Source organism: Heterocephalus glaber, unplaced genomic scaffold (assembly GCF_053883595.1).
Source record: "Heterocephalus glaber isolate CG9 unplaced genomic scaffold, H.glaber_assembly_v1.0 deba00000122, whole genome shotgun sequence".
In the NCBI taxonomy this organism is placed as follows: domain Eukaryota; kingdom Metazoa; phylum Chordata; class Mammalia; order Rodentia; family Bathyergidae; genus Heterocephalus; species Heterocephalus glaber.
The window spans coordinates 72,234,019-72,252,546 of record NW_028258138.1 but is presented as its reverse complement, the minus strand read 5'-3'; the positions used below and the strand labels follow the sequence as shown (position 1 = coordinate 72,252,546).

The following is an 18,528-nucleotide window of genomic DNA, read 5'->3' as shown; positions in this document are numbered from 1 at the left end:
AACCAGGCTTGTTTGAAGCCTTAGCATTTCAGATAGGCAAAACTGCTCCAGTACATAAAGATATAGAATACGATTTCTCTCAAATTACATTGGCCCAAGTGCTTGTTATAAATTAAGATTCATATATCCTATATAAATGTCAGAGTATCTATTTTATAGTTTCCATTCCTCGTTCTGAGTTCTTAAGAGTGAGGATCAGAATGAAAATGATCACAATGGAAATATCCTTGAAGATAATGACAGGTTTTATTTTTTAAAATATAAAATGATTCTGGGCCATTAGTACACCTGTTCAACCACAACAGAATGGACCAAAAACCTTTCTAAAGTCTTTCATAGGACTATATTCAAATATCTAGTTTTATTATTGCTTATTATTTATTATTCAAACATCTAGGTGTATTTATTTATTCTGGTTATTACTGTTGTTGTTTTAGCTTATTGTCATTCTCCAACTCCATTATCTGACTGACTGTGAAGATGATTCCAGTATTTAAGAAACTTCTTACAAATGAAAGGTTTTTAAGTACTTGCAAGGTATTTTCAAAGCCTACTTTTTATTCAGTTAATTTGGGAATCATGCCTTTAAGAAGAGTATGTCTATCCAAATTACATAAAAATATATTCTTGAGAAAATTTTTATAATTTTAAATCTCGTGACTTAAAAAATTAGTACTAAAATGTCTACATACCTGAGAAGGAAGAGGAAAAGAGAGAAGATATTAGCTGAGTAAAAGGCATGGAAAAACCAGGTGAGAACCAAATCTTACTTGTGGAGAATGGAACTAGTGAAAGAGAAACTCAGAGCCAGCACAGCACTAGCTGTCTCACTGTGGGAAACTCTGGATGACGGAGAATAGTCACACAAAGAAGAATGAACAAGGGACACCACTGAACATCCTTTGGCAAATGTCTTCCCCATATATTCTACCAAATGGATGTTAATTTTGTTTAATAAAACCCTTTTATAAATGTAAATGTATCCTTGGAGGATTCAAACTATTGGTTCTTCCTACCTTTATATTAGATTGGAGTCTGTGATTTTTTAATTGAATGCTTTCATTGAACCATGGAACATTTCAGAGCATAAATCATACAGGTCTTTGGACAATCTGACAAAATGAGAAAGGTGTAACCATGAGACAGTTGGGAAGGGGGGGGCTGGAGTGGAGAAAAGAAGTGAAAAAATACTTTATAAATTTACCACAGAAAAATAAGAGGTTATGTTACAATGATCACAAAATTTCCTTGCTGCCTAGAATTCTACCAGGGCTATTATGCAAAAAAAAATGAATGTTTTACATAGAAAATAATACATGCTATTATTTTTCTCTCTGGAATCTGTGCCATTCAATTGCTAAATCAAGAGCTTCTTCTTAATCTATGTTTCAACAATATATAAAAGAAAATAATTTATTAAAACTAGTTCCAGATAACATAAGAAAATCAAAGATAGAAACTAAAGGGAGGTAAAATCTTCCACATAAAGAAATTAATAATACACATACCAATACGTAATTTAATAATCAGTATTTGACAATGAAATCTGGGGTCCAAACGAGATAAATTATTGGGATCGTTGAGAATCTCTACCCAAGAACACTTTAAATAAAAACCCTCATCATCAGAGGTGAGAAAAAGTGAAGAAAGAGAATACTGCCCCACCAGCCTTGCCTTCGCTCTGCATTCGGTCCTTTGCTTCATTCATCACATTATTTTCCCTTCCATCTGCGCATCCTCCACCTGCCACGTTATCGCCAATCAACCCTGCAGATCCCCGCGCTTTCCCTTCCCGTCTGTGGTCTCACCCAGGGTTTACCCACACCTGTTGCACGTCAGCTCCTTGCACGGACCCTAGGACTCCAGACAGCACGGCGGATCACCTGCCCGACCCCCTGTCCAGAAGACCAGGGGGCTGCAAACAGAATTCCTCAAGCCATCCCAGGAGGCCCCCGTGGGTCCCTGGCGGAGCCCTCACTCACAGCGTACAGTGTGGAAGGCGTAGCGCGGCTGCTTCTCGAAACTCTCGCCTAACTTGAGAACTCGCTCGCGACGGCCCAAGTGCGCAAGTCTCGCTGGTCCATTCATCACTCTCCTCTCCCTCCGACTTTCGCTACCATCTACCACCTCAGCCCCAGGCAGCTGTGTCTGTGGCCCGCCGCCAGCGCAGCCACCATAGAACCGGCCCCGCTCCCGACGCGCGCCGCTCCTCGAGGCGCGCCTCGCGCCCTATTGGCTGTCTGTTGAAAGGTGCTCCGCCCCTTGGCCCGGAGGCTGCCGGTCCCGCCCCTCGGCCCAGTCCCGAGATGTGACGCACGCTGCCTCCCTAAAGCCTGCTCTCTCTAGTTCTTGGTGGGAGAAGGGTCCTGTGGGGGGAGGAACGTGAATTCAGGATTAGGTAACTGACTTGAGGTGGCGGATGGGGATTGAGAGGGCGGTAGAGTTCTGGGGGGTCCGCTGCTGGACCAAGTGAACCACCTCTGTGACCTCTTAACGGGAGAATTAGCAGCTCCATTCTGTTTCTGTGGAGATCTGGGGTAGAAACCGAGGCCCGAAGATGGGCAGTGTTTATGGGCACAAGGCCTGGTGATTTGCACGAGGCCTTGTAGAGCCAAAGCCGGGTCTGAAATCCAGAGTAAAGGAGCCCGCGGCCCCGGAGCCTCGGCGCTCGGACCTGACTGGAAGTGACGCCATTACCCTGGCAGTCGTTTTCTGACCCTAAAGTACCGGAGGAAGTTCTCAGTGCTGTTAGGACTGGAGGAGGGGAAAAGGAGGATTTGAAGTTAAGAACTGCAGACAGTCAGGATCAACTGTAACTGGGTAGTATTCAGTTTCTTTATTTTCATCAGAGTGATTCGTGGAAGCAGTGAAAGCAGTGAAGAACCCGGCCAGGGAAAGGTGATTTATAAAGGATCGAGGCTGAGGCTGGAACTGGTGTTCTGGCAACAGGGTAATACCATTGATAACTGATCAGTAATCGTCTTTTATTGTCAGTGTTCATGAATTTATTGTGAAGATGGGAGAAGCATTGTATTAGAGGAGAAACACTAAAGAAAAGTTTACAAATGGTTATAATGTTATATGGTTATTTGGGGGTAATTATGTAATCAAATTATACACCCTTACTGTCTTCTATGTTAGGTAACTGCCACTCTTTTAAGGTATACTGTTTCATAGAGAAAGTAAGCGTTCAGCTTCTGGAGCCTAAAACTCATTTGTGGCTACTTTTTCTTGTAGGAGGTGTTACAGATAAGAAAACTGATTCAGAGAACTGGAGTCCTTTAATTTTATGGTCTAAATTCTTGCCTATGTCATCTGTGGAGCACTTAATATGCATTTTATATACTTAAGAATTTTATGCATATTTATTTATGTGTATCTGTACTCAAAACATACTGCTTTTTCCCAACCAAAACATTAGCAGGGAATATGTACTGTATAATATCTTCGTGACATTTGCATCTATCATACAGATATTTGGTAGTGACAATGTTTTATTGTAACCAGGAGGACAAGAAGAGTGTCTTAATCCTGTTTTACTTCAGAAAGGCTTCCAACCAGAAATACGAGCTATCCATATTGTATTAGGGAGAAAAAGCACAAAGTCAAGAAACAGTTTCAGATTGCCCAATTGCATATTTATTTCTTCTTTCAACAAGTATTTATTAAACACCTATTGCATGCCAGACACTTCTCTAGCCACTGGAGATAGAGTAGTAAACCAGAGAAAGAAGGCAGTCACCAAAGATGGTATGCGTTTTTCCTCATGAAATTTATGTTCTGGTGTGAATTTTCTCCAAACATTAAAATGAACTGTGTTATACTGACTCAGGAATAAACAATAGATTAATGATATTAAGTAGAGTCCAAAAATATACCCTGTGTGTATGTTTGTAAGTTATCTACACTAACTTATTAACACTATATTACCATATCCACATTTCAGATTGTTTTATTATGTTCTAATTAGGACCAGTTACCTCAACAATTTATGACTGCTATGGGTATTTGTTCTTTTATTCCCAGTTTATAACCTCATCTAATTTAAAATATTTGGCTAGATTCCTATCTCATCGTTCATAAAAAATACTTTGCTGTTGAAGATACAAGTAAAAAAAAAATGCATAGAAATACTAAAAAGTTTAAGAGCATTTTTTAGCTCTTAATTAAGGTAAACAGAATTTTTCTAAGCATGACATAAGGCAGAAGTCATAGAGGAAAACAATTTTTATGTATGATTACATAAAAATTACAAGACTATGGAAAAAATAATACCATAATCAAACTTTAAAAATAAGTGGCAGTGAAGGTGAAAATTTTACAGCCAATATAAAAGACAAAAGGTTCATATCCATATATGAAAAACTTCTGTAAAAGAATAAAACAAACTAATTAAAAAATAGTCAAAACATAGGAACAGAAAGTACATAAAAGAAAAAATGGCCAGTGAACATAAAATGTGGCTCACCTCCTTAATACTCAAAGAAGCAAAACAATGGTATATTTTACATTTAACATTGGCAATAATAAAAGATTGTGTTGTGTGTGGCTGAGGCATGAGGATCCCAACTTCAAGCCAAGCCCGAGAAACTTAGCAACTTAGTGAGATCTAGTCTCAAAAAATAAAAAGGGCTGGAAATGTACCTCAGTGTGAAAGCCCTGGGTTCAATCCCCAGTACCAGGCAAAAAAAAAAAAAAGAAAAGAAAAAGATAACGTGTGTAAGTGAAGTTATAGAAGTATAAATCAGAATATTTTCTTTGGCAAAAAGTTGATAGAATCATATCAAAATTTGAAAATTGTGTATACTCTATGTCTCAGCCATCCAACATCAAGGAAAATTCATCCTACAGAAATAATAACATGAGTACGTAAAGACAGTGATACTCATTGAAGCATCGGTTATAATAACAACCTGAATTATCTCCAGTAAAAGGGATGTTTATATATAATATATATAATATATAATATATACATTGGGGGGGGGGGTACTAGGGCTTGAACTGGTCCTTGTGCTTGCACAGCAGGTGGCGAAACCACTGAGCTAAATCCCCGGCCCTAAATATATTTTGATATGCTCTTTCAAAGGAAGTATAATATAACAGCCATTGAAAAGAAGGAGATAATTACACGCACTGTCTTGGAAAGTTTTGTGGCTATTGTGTACTAGAGTTGTACTGGGTTTTGTTAAAATATTTTCAGTAAAGTTTTAATGAATTATATTTTACCTAATAAAAGATAATTTTTAGATTTTTGTATTATGCCTAATTCTTCAATATAAAGAATGGACCATGATGCCAGATATAAAGAATAGATAGCTAAAAAAGTGAATTATTCTAGAATTGTGCAGATTAGAGAGGGTAAATGTGTAATTCCTAGCACAGTTCCTGATTCTTAGTACATAATCACCATACTCAACTATAACTGTTGCATGTAGCTAGAGTGACCTAGAATTCTTTTAGCGTTACACTTGGCTACAAAAAAGTTTCCCTATAAGGAAAACAAACAAACAAAATCTACCCTTCTTAAGGCAAAAAAAAGGTAAGTTTTCACTTATATTGATCTTGTATTTCAAAAGTTATTTAGGGAGGGAATATTTTAGGGCTTTTTCATCTTTATTTTCTGATTCTCTTAAAATATAGGTGATTAAGAAATGAAGCCAATAGGTACAGACTCAAGGATATTATCTGTAGCTGCTGAAGTTGCCAAAAGTCCTGAACAGAATGTGCCTATTATTTTGTTGAAGATAAATGGTAAAATAATTTTCTGATTAAGTAACACTTTAAATTAAAAACAGTTCTATCCTTGATAATCTTAACATTTGTTTCTGATTTGTTTAGAGAAATCTTAACAATGTGATATAGCAGTATTTTTTTCTTTTTAATATAGTTTTTCTTTTTTACTATTGTTCACATGTAAAAATCAAATAGCTCTTGGATGTATTAAGCAAAAATAAGTATGTCTTATTTTCTTTTGCTTTAGAAATAATAAACAACACACCATTAGGAAGCTCAGAGTTGAAGAAAATCAAACAAGATATATATTGTTACGACCTCATTCAGTATTGCCTCTTGGTCCTCGGGCAAGATTATTCTCGAATCCAGGGTGGTTGGACTACAATTTCTCAGCTTACACAGATAGTAAGGTAAAATGAAACAGTAAGTCAGGCTGTTCTTGAGGAATTTGTATTTGTTTTTATTTTCAACATTTGCTGCTTTTTTATTCATCTTCCTAACAATAATTTGAACCTCCTATGATAGGTTTTATTTGTACTTTTTTTTCATACTGCAGAGTCTGCCAAAAAATGTATACATACTACAGGAGAAGAAAAACTTGACTCATTTCTGTTTATTTTTGAACCAAGTGACTTTCATTTTCCTGAAGGACTGTTAGTTTTTAAAATATGTGTATCCTACACTTAGATACAAACAAGGTGCACACACCACAGTTTTCTTTTCTAGAAAGTTTTTAAGTTTGTTTTTTATTGGCTTAGCAACAGAAGATGGATGCTAAAGATTCTCATTGAGGTACTGTGTCTATTGAAATTTAATATTCAATTGAAATTTATGATTAACACAAACTTGTGCTCTTGTTTTAGCCACTGTTGTGTGGGCTTAGAGCCAGGAGAAGATGCAGAAGAATTTTACAAGGAATTACTTCCATTGGCTGCAGAAAATTTTCTAGTTTTGGGGAGACGATTGCAAGCATGTTTTGTCAATGCAACTAAGGTATGTGTTTATGTAGTGTTTTGTATTTTGTAGCCAGTCATTTAAATTCTTGAGAAGCTGTTCTTTGTTATTTTTCACATATACAATATTTGACTGAAAGTACAATTAGAGAAGTGAATTTACACATTTTTAAAATTACAACAAGAAAATCTTCTCTACATGTGAAAATTTTCAAATGCTAGCTGAAGCACTCTGTAACTTTCTGAAGAGTCTTCCTTACTAAACTTAGGGTATCACACATAGTTACTTATGTCCATAACATCTTCCTGACACATACTTTCCTTAAATTATATTGTCATTACCTTCTATACATGGAGGAAAATTTGTATTCTAACCCTAGAACATTTCTTAGTAGCTCCAATGGTGAAGAAGAATAAAGGTATTTTTTTAATTTGATTTTTCATATCTCTAATCAACATATTTCATTTTAAATATTGAACTCTTCAATAATTATTTCTTAAGTGGATTATGTAACATACTGTATATGCTCTTTTTATGATACATAAGTTTAGAAATACGTTGCTTAATTTTCAAATATTTGAAGATTTTCTAGGTACTTTATTGTTACTAAGTTCTGATTTAATTTTATTATGGTCAGATAACATCCTCTAAATCAATTAATCTTGTGGATGTTTTTTCCAGACTCATTTTATGGCCCTCCATGTTTCATCTTGGTTTATTTTTCCTTTCTGCACTTTAAAGATTTTGTTCTATTGCCTTCTTATATATATTGTTTCTGATGTAAATTCAGCCTTCATTCTTATTGTGAGCCTTCATTTTTGTTATCTATTTATGCAACTTTTTGTCTCTAGCTGCCTTTTAAGACATTTCTATTTTCTTTGGTTTTCAGCAATTTTTCTTTGATGAACTGTGGTGTGGATTTCTTTATACTTATTTTGCTTGGGGTTTTCTCAGCTTCTTTTATCTGAGTTAATGTATTCATTCACATTAAGAATATTTTCAGCCACTATTTCTTCAAATATTTTTTTCCTGCCCTATTCATTTTCCTTTCCATCCAGAACTTTAGGTTGTTGAGGCTCTATTCATCTTGTTTCTGTTTACTTCAGTTTGTATAATTGGTCTTTCTTCAAGGTACTAACCCTTTCTTGTGCAGTGTCTGTCTTCCCAAACCCCATCTAGTGAATTTTTTGTTACATGTATTTTATTGGTTCTATGATTTCTATTTACTTTTATTTTAGTGTTTTCATAATTCTGAAATTCTGTTTCTTTTTATTTTCTCAATTTTTTATAAGTATATTTTTGTAAAACAAAGTAAATACATTCATTGTTGGGGAATTGGTACATATATATATGGTATCCAGATCCTTTTTATTTTTCCTTACCGTCCTCTTCCTCCCATCTCCCCTTTTCTCAGATCCCCATCCCATCATTTCAAAGAATCAACTCTTTGATTCAGTGATCCTTTATATTCTTTTTTAAGTCTGAATTTCAGTTCTTTCCACTCTGATCTTTATAATTTCTTTCCTTCTGTAAGTTTCAAAATTGAATTGTTCTTGTCTTTCTAGGACCTTAGGATACATCATTAGGTTATTTGTTAAGGATTGCTCTGTTCTTTTAGTGTGTGCATTTGTAGCTATAAGCTTCCCTGGTAGAACTGATTTCGTTATGTCTTATTGGTTTGGGTATGTTGTGCTTTCATTATAATTTGATTCTGGGAATTTTTTTATTCCTTGATTTCTTCTGTGATCCATTGTATTACCTAATCTTCATGTATTTGCATAGTTTCTGTTGCTGTTGATTTCACTGTGATTTGATAGTATTTTAATTCTTTTGTATTTATTTGGAAATACATGTTTTGGAAAAAGTTCTCTGTGCTATTGAGATAAATATATGTTGTTATTTTTGGATGAAACACCGTTTAAGTCCATTTGTTCAATGGTAGTTTAACTGTCATATTTCTTGCTTGGTATTTTTTGTCTGGTTGACCTGTGTGGTTGTGAGAGTATAGTATTGAAGTCCCCTACCATGATTGTATTGGGTGTCTATATCTACTTTTCTTTCTTTTTTTTTTTTTTTGGTACCAGGGATAGAACTCAGGACCTTGCACTTGTGAGGCAGGCACCAGAACCACTGAGCTAAATGCCCGGCCCTATATTTACTTTTAAGTCCAGTAGATTTTGTTTCATGAAATTGGGTGTGCCAACATTTGATGCATAGATATTTACAGTTATGTCTTCCTGTTGAATTGTTCCCTTTACCAGCATGTATTGGCCATCTTTGTCTCTTTTGATCGGTTCCTCTCCAAATACCATCACATATAAATTTTGGGGGACACAAACAGTCCATTACAGTCACTATGTTATGTTAGGCTCCATTTTGTGAGCTTTGATAATATGAAGAATAGATACTGTCTTGGATTTAAGAAATTTCCAGGCTAATAAAGTTGGTAAGATCTTAGCTATTTCTTGTAGGACATTTAAGATAAGTGTACATTTAATTCAAAATATCACTAAGTAAAATAATTATAAGAGTAGAATTGAGTGAGCAACACAGCAGCATGGACAGCATGCTGGTTTGAGTATAAGAAATATTGTTAGGCCCAGGGATTTAGCTCAGTGATTCTGTCACCTGCTTTACAAGCGCAAGGTCCCAAATTCAATCCCAGGTACCAAAAAAAAAAAAAAAAAAGAAATATTGTTAGCAGAGAATTTAACTCAGTGGTCACAGATTCTACTTTTGGCACCTCCACTGGCATTTGAGAGACACTAGCACTAAATAAATATTTATTTACATTTCATTAGATTTGATTTAATTGAGGTTCAGTTGAGCAACATAAACAATGAGAAATAGTACTGGACAGTCATTTCTTTTGAAAAATCATTTCTTTTTCTGGCTATGCTGTAAACTAACTTAAGTTCCTTTAGGCAAATCACTTTATTTCACTATACTTTATTTTTCTTATGATAGCTCATACTATTATATAAACTTTTCTTCCAAGCACTTTCACTTAATGTTCCCCCTTTAATGCTATTGATAATTATTTCTTTTCAAGCATATAGCATACATTAACATATATTATTAAATTACATATGAATGTGTGATCTAATTACTATATATCTTATTTGAAATACTTGGAACATCTACATTTACATGATTTTCAACCCTGGCTGCATATCCAAATCATACACCCAACTTTGTGAAAATACAGATGTTCATACTTCACCTTTGGAGATTCAGATTCAATATATTTGGACTAACACCTGTGCACAAGTGTATTTTAAAACTCCTTAGGTGATTCTTATGCTTGGCAAGTGGTAAGAAATCCTATTGTATAAACTGGTAGTGTATAAACTACTTATTTTATCTGAATAACAACCACGGATAAAAGGTAGAATAAGTATTAATTTACTGTAACTACAAGTTTTACAAGTGAAGAAACTCAAAACCACAAAATCTTGAACCTCATAAATAGCTGTTAGATACAGAAACTGGTTTCTTCTCTTCTGGCTCCCCAGAGAGAAGTCTTTTTTATTTAAAGCAAGTACATAAAAGTAAATTGGCTTTATATTTTTGTGTTAAGGGTGAAGAAAAAGATGAATTACTACACTTTTTCCAAATTGTGACTGCTTCTCTCTTATGGCTGTTGGGAGGCCATGTTCAACTCATACAGAATGGTAAGATAAAAGGTTTTAATGTAACATAATCATTATAAAGTCAAATGCTAACAGTTTGACCTTAAGATAACCGTAGTGGAATGAAAGCATGTTTAAATAACCCCACAATAAAAAAAAAGCCATTTGGATATCCCAAATTTAAATAATAAGCACTGACAATATGAATATTGTATTAAAGGAAATTTGCTAAGACATATCTTTCTTCTTAGCTGTTTCTATTTAGTAAATCTGCACTAAGGGTTAACTGAACAGTTTAGTCTAAGAAAAATTTAGGTTTCAAAGATTACAGTTAGATCTACTGTGAGAAATCCCTATGTACGCAGTAAGTACAATTTTACTCATAGCTTAGCTATAAGAGTAACTTTTATATAGTGCTTGCTGCAACAGTACACATACTAAAATTGGAGTCATACAGAGAAGATTAGCGTAGCCCTGTGTAAGAATGACACATAAATTCGTGGAGTGTTTCATATTTTTTATGAATAGTTGCAAAATAAATCTGAAAAACTCTAAAAATTGTGTTTATATAATAAATATTTTCCAAAGAGGAAAGCTATTGACTGAAGGAAAATGTGCTTTAAATATATTAAATAAGATGTTACAGAGAGAAGAGTACGTTTTATATAATGACATTTACATTGAGAAATATAAATGTGTTTTAGCTTTCTGTTGCTTTCTTAAGACAGATCTTTAATGATATTTATGGCACAATTCCTATTCTCTTTGAAAATTTTATCTAATATAAATATAAAACTGTAATAACTTTTTTAAAACAAGTGAGAGTTAAATTTTTGTTTTTAATTCCATTTTTTTACTTCAGAATCATGCATGCACACAGAGTCAAATATTTTTATAAGTATTGTTAAGAAAAATATAATCCTTGACTCTCAGGCCCATTTCATTTCCCAAGGGAAACTACTTTTAATTAGTATAACCAATACTCTGAATAGTTAGATCTATATAGCTAAGTAATAATCCTAAATACTTTCTAAAAGCATTTTCTATTAGTTTCTCATTGTGGAACAAATATTATTATTATAAGTTCCCCAGTAATAAAGTACAGTGGTACCTCTGTTCATGAACTTAATTAGTTCCATGATTCTGGGAAAGATGGTTGTGTTTGTGTTCAAGGTAGGGAAGATGGCCTCATTCATCACCCAATATGGAGTTGGGGAACAGATGCAAAAATTTGCCTAATGCTTCTGTTCGCCAACTGAATTGTTCACAAACAGAAGCATTCATGAACTGAGGTACAGTATTAATATACTGTACTTAGGACTATGGATATAAAGACCTAGTAAAAAGAGAAAATACTTGAATAATTTCAGAAATATACCATAATCCATTTTGAAAAGAATGATAGCAAAAGAGATACTGTTCCTGGAGTTAATCTATAGATGTAAAACATCCAAAAATTAGGTATTAAAACTATATTAAATGGTTGTAACATTTATACACAAAAAATAAATGGGTACATTGAAGTTGTGGTTTCCTACAACCTTTTCCCTATAAAAGAAAGGACTTCTTTGGAGAAATGCCAAACTGTTGGTGTGGAATACATAGTATATAAGGTGAGCCTGCAGTGTCTTAAATGTCCAGTGTAAAGGAAATACTCAGAATCTATTAGGGTTCTGTGAAAAGGACTTAGGAGCCAAAATAAGGATGATTCTATTAGACAAATAAAGGCAATTTGAATGGTAATTAAGATAATAACTATAGTGGATTAAAACACACCAAATACAGTGAGACTAAAAAAGAAATCATTGGAGTCAGCTAGGGAACTAATTCATTTCTTAAAACTGATAAGTGGAGAATCCAGCCATTTAACCTGCTTTTTCTTATACATAGATGAGGAAAAATTTCTCTATATAAAGTAATAAGTGAAAAATGTATGGTAGGATAGCACTCATTTTATAACCCTTCATGAATTACCAGATTTAAGAATTGATTCGCCATGGCTGTCAACATCTCAAAAAGAGATAACCAAACATTAAGTTCTTTCTGGTGGATTATCATAACAAATTGCAAGGGAAATAAAAAGGACAGAAGATTAATCTATAGATTAAAAGAAATTTTAAAGGTAGCCAATCACAAATGCATGGATCTTAAATGGAAAATTTATTTAAGTACAGGGAATATTTTTCCTACCAAAATAACAGAACTTAGAAAGCCATAAAAATATTTAATGATGCAATTTTTTCTGAGTTTTTAAAAAAATTGAAAAAACATGTTGTATAGTGAAATACTGTCTACATGCATAGGAAGAACAGAAATTAGTATGGAAAAGAAATCAAATACTATGTTCCCTCGGGACATAAAAAAGGAAAAAGAATAAAATTGTTTTGTAAGCTAAGATCAGATCCACAGAGCCAGGTTGTCAATAAATGTGGTCTCACTTTAATCTCAATTGGTTGGTAGAGAGGAAATAAACACTGGCATTTATTGGGAATCTAGCCTGTTCTAGGGCATTATGCATTAAGCTAGCCATTTATTTCTAGTTTTACAGATAAAGAAATGGAGTTCTGAGAGGTTAAGCAAGTTGATTCAGCAGCCAATGACAAGTCTTCATGCTTGGCTGCTTAGAGAATACAAGTTATAAACCAATAAAATGAAATTTTTGTGTTTAATGTTTTCATTATTATTATACACTGAAATTCATTGCTAGATAAATTTAGGGATAGGATGGATATTTTATTTTTAATTTAAAGAGAGATAATAAGTTATTTCCTTAGTACTTTATAGATGCTTTCTTGACTATATTCATAAAAGTGGAATAACTATTATTTATAGTTATTTAAAACTGCCTGCATCTTAAAAATCTTTAATTGTATGGCATACAAAGCCAGGAAGTCTAGCAGAAATGGTTATGTTTTGATTTCGTTTCAAAAGGATAAAATCCCATTTGTGTTAATATAGATGATTTATTTTAATCTTTTTTATCTCCTCTTTTAGTACTACAAAGTGATCATTTCTTACACTTACTGCAATCTGATAATGTTCAAATAGGATCTACAGTCATGATGCTGCTACAGAATATATTACAGATGAACAGGTGACTTGGTTATTAACCAATTTTTGTTTGGTATCTTATCTCACAGCTGTAAGAATTCCCCAAGATGAATGTAATTGTTATGTATAATGAACATATACTAGTAAAATTTACAAGATCTTAGGCTAAATCTCAGACTTTGAGCATTAGTGTGATATCTGAAGAAAAATACTGGGATCACAATAAAAAATGCTTACATATTTCATTTAACAGACAACAAGCTCAACATTATAAGCACTAAAGAAGAATATAGTTCCTCAAATTAAAGTAGAAAAGCAGAATGTAGACAGCTGAAATAATTTATTCTTTCACTTCAATTTGGATTTATTAAGAACTGCTATGTGCCAAGTACTGTGTTTGTCATTGCACTTACAAAGTTGATTGAGATGTAAAATTTGTCTTCAAAGATCTTACAACAGTGGAAGAGATAGACACATAAACATAATTATAGTATATTGCATTGCAGTGTTAAAGTTGTCCATGGATATTACAGGGGCTTCTAACCCAAAGTGAGAGGAGGTGCTGCCTGGAGAAGGTAACATCTGAGATGAAACTTTAATAAAGGAAGATAAATTGACCAGAGGGCATGAAAGGAAAGCAGTATTTCTAGGCAGAGTAGTAACATAAGGAAAAGCACAGAGATAAGAAACAGCAGGTGAAAGGCAGAGACAGTTCAATGTTGCTTGGGTGAAAAGTTCAGTGTTAGAAGTGGCTAGTGAGTTCTGCAGATACTTAAATCATGAAAAATTTATGTGCATGTTAAGAAAACTAAGTCTTAACACTGTAGCCACTGGATATTTTTTAAGTATTTAAAAACAGATTACATTTGGTTTTGTTACTCTGGTGACTAGAGAAAAGGTAAGGGGAACAGAACTCTAGACAAAAGTGGCAGTTGGAGGAAGCAACCATAGCAATGCAAATGAGGTAACGAAATCTGGGCCCTGGTACCTGGGGAATAGATTTTTAAAAATAATGAGTTAAAATTATGACTTCCACTTTTTTTTTTTGGTACCGGGGATCGAACTTGGGACTTTGCGCTTGCGAGGCAAGCAGCAGAACCACTGAGCTAAATCCCTGGCCCCATCTACTTTTGATTTAAGATGTAATAATAGGAGTGGATTTACCCTCTCACCCACAATTGTTTTCAAGAACATGCCCTCAAAGATTTGAGACCCTCTCAGTAGGTTTGACCTCTCACAAGTTCCCACACCTCCCAACAGCACTATCTTGGGAACCAAGCCTTTAACACATGGACCTCCAGGTAACAGTCAAAAGTGCAGCCCACAATTGACCTGACATGGTATTGAGACCTTTTCCAGGCTGTGTTGTAGGGAGGAATATCCCAGCTTGAGTTGAAGAGAGACAGCTGAGTCCAGGGAGAATAAGATTATTAGAGTTCATAAGACAGAATACTAAAGAAGAGAGAGAACTATACCAGAGTTCTTCAGAAAGATCCCTTGAAATATGCAATAGAGTACTGATAAGCACAGATGTGAGAAAAAACTATTTAAGGAGTAATCAAAAAAGATGAAAATAACAGTGTCAGCAGCTCACACAAGACTGGGACTAGTGCCTGTTTCCAACAGCCAAACTAGAAAACCTCATACATAATGGGCCATTGGGTAGAATATTCGGGAAGTTTTCGCCTTGGTATTGTGGAATAATTAGCATTAAACTGCACCCTCTTCCAGACCATCCAAACCAATTCTAAAAGTAAGGCCTGAAAGGACAAAACTGTTTCAGAGTATCTTAACTGAACATGGTTATTGAAACTTCCTACATTTTAGTCGTTGTATTATAGGACATCAAAGGCAAGAAGTTCAGCAGAAATGGTCATGCTTTAATTTGTCTTTAAAAGGATGAAAAAAGTTGGGCATGGTGGCTCATGCCTGTAATCTCAGCACTCAGGAGGCTGAGGCAGGAATATCACCATGAGTTCAAGGCCAGTTTGGGCTATATAGTAAGTTCAAGGCCAGCCTGAGCTATATAGCAAAAGTAATCACTTCTCGGCCTTTTGGCTAAGATCAAGTGTAGTACAGCAAAACTCTGTCTCAAAAACCAAAACAAGGAAAAAAAAAAAAAAGAAAACCATCCCACTGGTGTTGTCATAGAATATTAGCTTTGATCACTTTTTCTCTTCCTTTAGTACTACAAACTAATCATTTTTTGTATTACTGCAAACTGATGATATTCAGAATCTGCAATCATGACTATGTTACAGAACATACTACAGCTCAGCAGGTAACTGGGTTTTACAAAATATTACGATTTTTTTATTCGAATCAACCTCAACAAGGCAAAATTCACATTGTCTTGCATACAGAGAAGGACCAGGCAGGCAAAGAAGCAGAAAAATACTACTCATGATGAGAAGAATCAGTTGATCAAGACTGATACTATATTAGACAAGGACATTATGAGAGTTATCATAACTATTTTCCATATACAGTTATTTAAAAAATTGAATAGAGATCTGTATGACATAAGATCCAAACTGAACTTCTAGAGATGAAAACTACAGTGTCTGAGATGAGAAGTACATTAGATGAGGTTAATAGCAGATTAACAGTGTAGAAGACTAGTGAACTCTTAAGACATATCAATAAAAATGATCCAAAATGAAAGAGAAAAAAATTTTCAAAAAGGAAAGAAAAGAGGGCCGGGGATTTAGCTCAGTGGGTCCGTCGCCTGCCTTGCAAGCGCAAGGTCCTCAGTTCGATCCCCGGTACAAAAAAAAAAGGAAAGAAAAGCCTATCAATGATCTGTAGAACAAATTCAAGCAGGATTATTTGGGTGTAATCAGAATACCTAAAGGAAGTAGTAGGGTCAGGAAAAAAATTAAAGAAATAATGGCTAAAATTTTTCCAAATTTGATGAAAGCTATATACTTGTGAGATTCAAAAACTCATCAAACCTCAAGAAAAATAAATATAAACACAATTTCACATCAAAGTATATTATAATTAAATTGCTTAAACTAGAAGAAGGGAGAAAATTTTAAAGGCAACCGGAGTGAAAAAAATACTTTACATAGAAGAATGAAAATAAAGATGACAGCAGTGTTCTTACCAGAAACAATACAAGCTAAAAGACTGTTGAACAACATCTTTTAAAGTATAGAAGTCACAGTTCAGAGTTCAGAGTTCATGGTCTTAGTTGTTTGCAGATTTTTCCTTAGAACCTAACTAATAATTGTTCTCTGCAACCCCTGCAATTTTGCTGAAACAGAAAATATTCTCCACAAATGTTTTTTTGGTGGGAGATTTGCAAGTAGCCAATCTGAGAGTGTTATTCAGTTCTCCTTGCTACTGATTGGCTGCTGCCCTGTAACCCCTCTGACAGATGCATCAGCATTCCTGTATCATAACAGGTTGCTGTACATGTAGCTATCTCAGCTGTTCTCAGTTTTGTTCTTAAAACCTTAAAATCCCCAAGATGCCACCAAATGCCCTGCAGTCTTTTAAGGCTTCTGGTAACGAACCTAAGCCCCAGAAGAAGTTTAAGACACTCCAGGAGAAAGCTTAACTATGGGATTTGCTCTGGGAACTAAAAAGATATGCTGCAATAGCATAATAGGTATTTTTCTGACCATATCTGAAATTCACGGTTTTTGCACTAGGAATGTAACCCCTGTGGATTTCAAGTGTCCACTGTATTGAAAGAAAAATATCTGTCAAGCTAGAACTTTATGCACCACAGAAAGACATCAAAAACAAAATACTTTTTCAGAAATCACCACAAGACCCATACTACAAGAAATACTTAACGAAGTCCTTCAGTCAAAAGGAAGATGGATCTACAGAAGGAAAAAGGAATAGTTTTAGAAATGGTGATTACATTGGTAAATATATAAAAATTTCTTATTACATTGTAATAAAATTATCCATAGGTTGGAGTATACAAAATAATGTATTTAGAGGTATATGACATATGTATTAGTAGAATGTATTACAATAGCATAAAAATGGGAAGTAAAAACATGGAAGTATATGTCATAAAGCTCTTGTACTACACATGAAATGATATAAATATCACTTGAAGGTAAACTGAGAAATTGAAATATATACTATTGAACCTTAAAGCAACCAATAAAATAACAAAGGATTATAGCTAATAAGCCAGTACAAACAGTAATGTCAAATCATTTTGAAATGAATAATCCAGAAGGCAATTTTAAAAAGGAGAAAGTGAATAAAAAGCAAACAAAAAAACAAGTAAAAATCAAGATTTAAACCTATCTCTATTAGATGTAAATTTTTTGAAAACTATAAATTAAAAGACAGAGATTGGATTTTTACCCAAGTTTTTTTTGTTTTTTGGGGGTTTTTTTGGTACCGGGGATTGAACTTGGGACCTTGTGTGCATGCAAGGCAGGTGGCAGAACCACTGAGCTAAATCCCCGGCCCAGAGATTAGATTTTTTCTTTTTTTGGGGTACCGGGGATCGAACTCAGGTCCTTGCGCTTGCGCAGCAGGCGGCAAAACCACTGAGCTAAATCCCCAGCCCGAGATTAGATTTTTAAAAGGAGGAACTAGCTATATGCCTCCTTACTAGAAATGCTTTTAAATAGAGACACCAATAGTGATAAAATAAAAAAATGAAAAAAAGATACGCCATGCTAATACTAATCAAAAGAAAGCTGGAGTACCTGTGTAATTATAAGGAAATCAGTTTATCAAGAGAACATGTTTATTGACCTGATAGTAGTTTCAGAATACTTAAAAATAGGCGTGATGGTACACTCCTGTAATCCTAGCACTCATCAGAATACTTAAAAAATTGACAAAACTGCAAGCAGATAAACTAAAAAATGTTGCCCCTCTCAATAATTAATAGAATAAATGGCCAAAAAATTAGTAAGACCAGAGATTTGAATAGCAACCAACTTGACCTAATTGACATTTTTAGAACATCCTACAAAACAACAGAAGAATAAGCTTTCCTTTCAAATGCATATAGAACATTTACCAAAGAGGCCACATTCTGGGACAAAAAAGAATTTAAGTAATGCAGAGTATGCTCTCTGGCCTTTATGGAATTAAGTTGGAAATTAACTCAAAAAGATCTCTGAAGAGTACCCAGATATATAGAAAATAGTAACTCTCATCTAAATAACCC

General features: G+C 34.3%; 2 protein-coding genes and 1 non-coding gene across 9 annotated transcripts in view; 2 read left to right on the top strand and 1 right to left on the bottom strand.

Annotated features, from left to right (window-relative positions):
- Positions 1-2,201, bottom strand: part of Eaf2 (ELL associated factor 2) — a 59,527-nt gene extending 57,326 nt beyond the window's left edge. For 2 of the 3 annotated variants that reach the window (XM_004873584.3, XM_004873586.3), the window contains exon 1: positions 1,983-2,201. In XM_004873584.3, coding sequence (XP_004873641.1) covers positions 1,983-2,088 — 106 coding nt within the window. In that variant the 5' untranslated portion in view covers positions 2,089-2,201. The remainder of the gene's footprint in view (positions 1-1,982) is intronic. The other variant, XM_004873585.3, reaches the window with a different exon arrangement.
- Iqcb1 (IQ motif containing B1) overlaps positions 2,202-18,528 on the top strand; it is a 51,589-nt gene continuing 35,262 nt past the window's right edge. For 2 of the 5 annotated variants that reach the window (XR_015452989.1, XM_004873582.4), the window contains exons 1-7: positions 2,202-2,398; positions 2,850-2,950; positions 5,641-5,751; positions 5,981-6,143; positions 6,597-6,726; positions 10,268-10,361; positions 13,314-13,413. Coding sequence is in view for 4 of the 5 variants with exons in the window: in XM_004873582.4 (XP_004873639.1) it covers positions 5,652-5,751; positions 5,981-6,143; positions 6,597-6,726; positions 10,268-10,361; positions 13,314-13,413 (587 nt within the window). In the remaining variant the exon portion in view is untranslated. Of the gene's footprint in view, positions 2,399-2,849; positions 2,951-3,237; positions 5,540-5,640; positions 5,752-5,980; positions 6,157-6,596; positions 6,727-10,267; positions 10,362-13,313; positions 13,414-18,528 lie in introns of those variants that run through there. The other 3 variants (XM_021251268.2, XM_004873583.4, XM_087216081.1) reach the window with 3 other exon arrangements.
- LOC147830488 (U6 spliceosomal RNA) lies at positions 10,733-10,838 on the top strand. Its single transcript, XR_015439446.1, has one exon. It is a non-coding gene; the product is annotated as a U6 spliceosomal RNA (small nuclear RNA).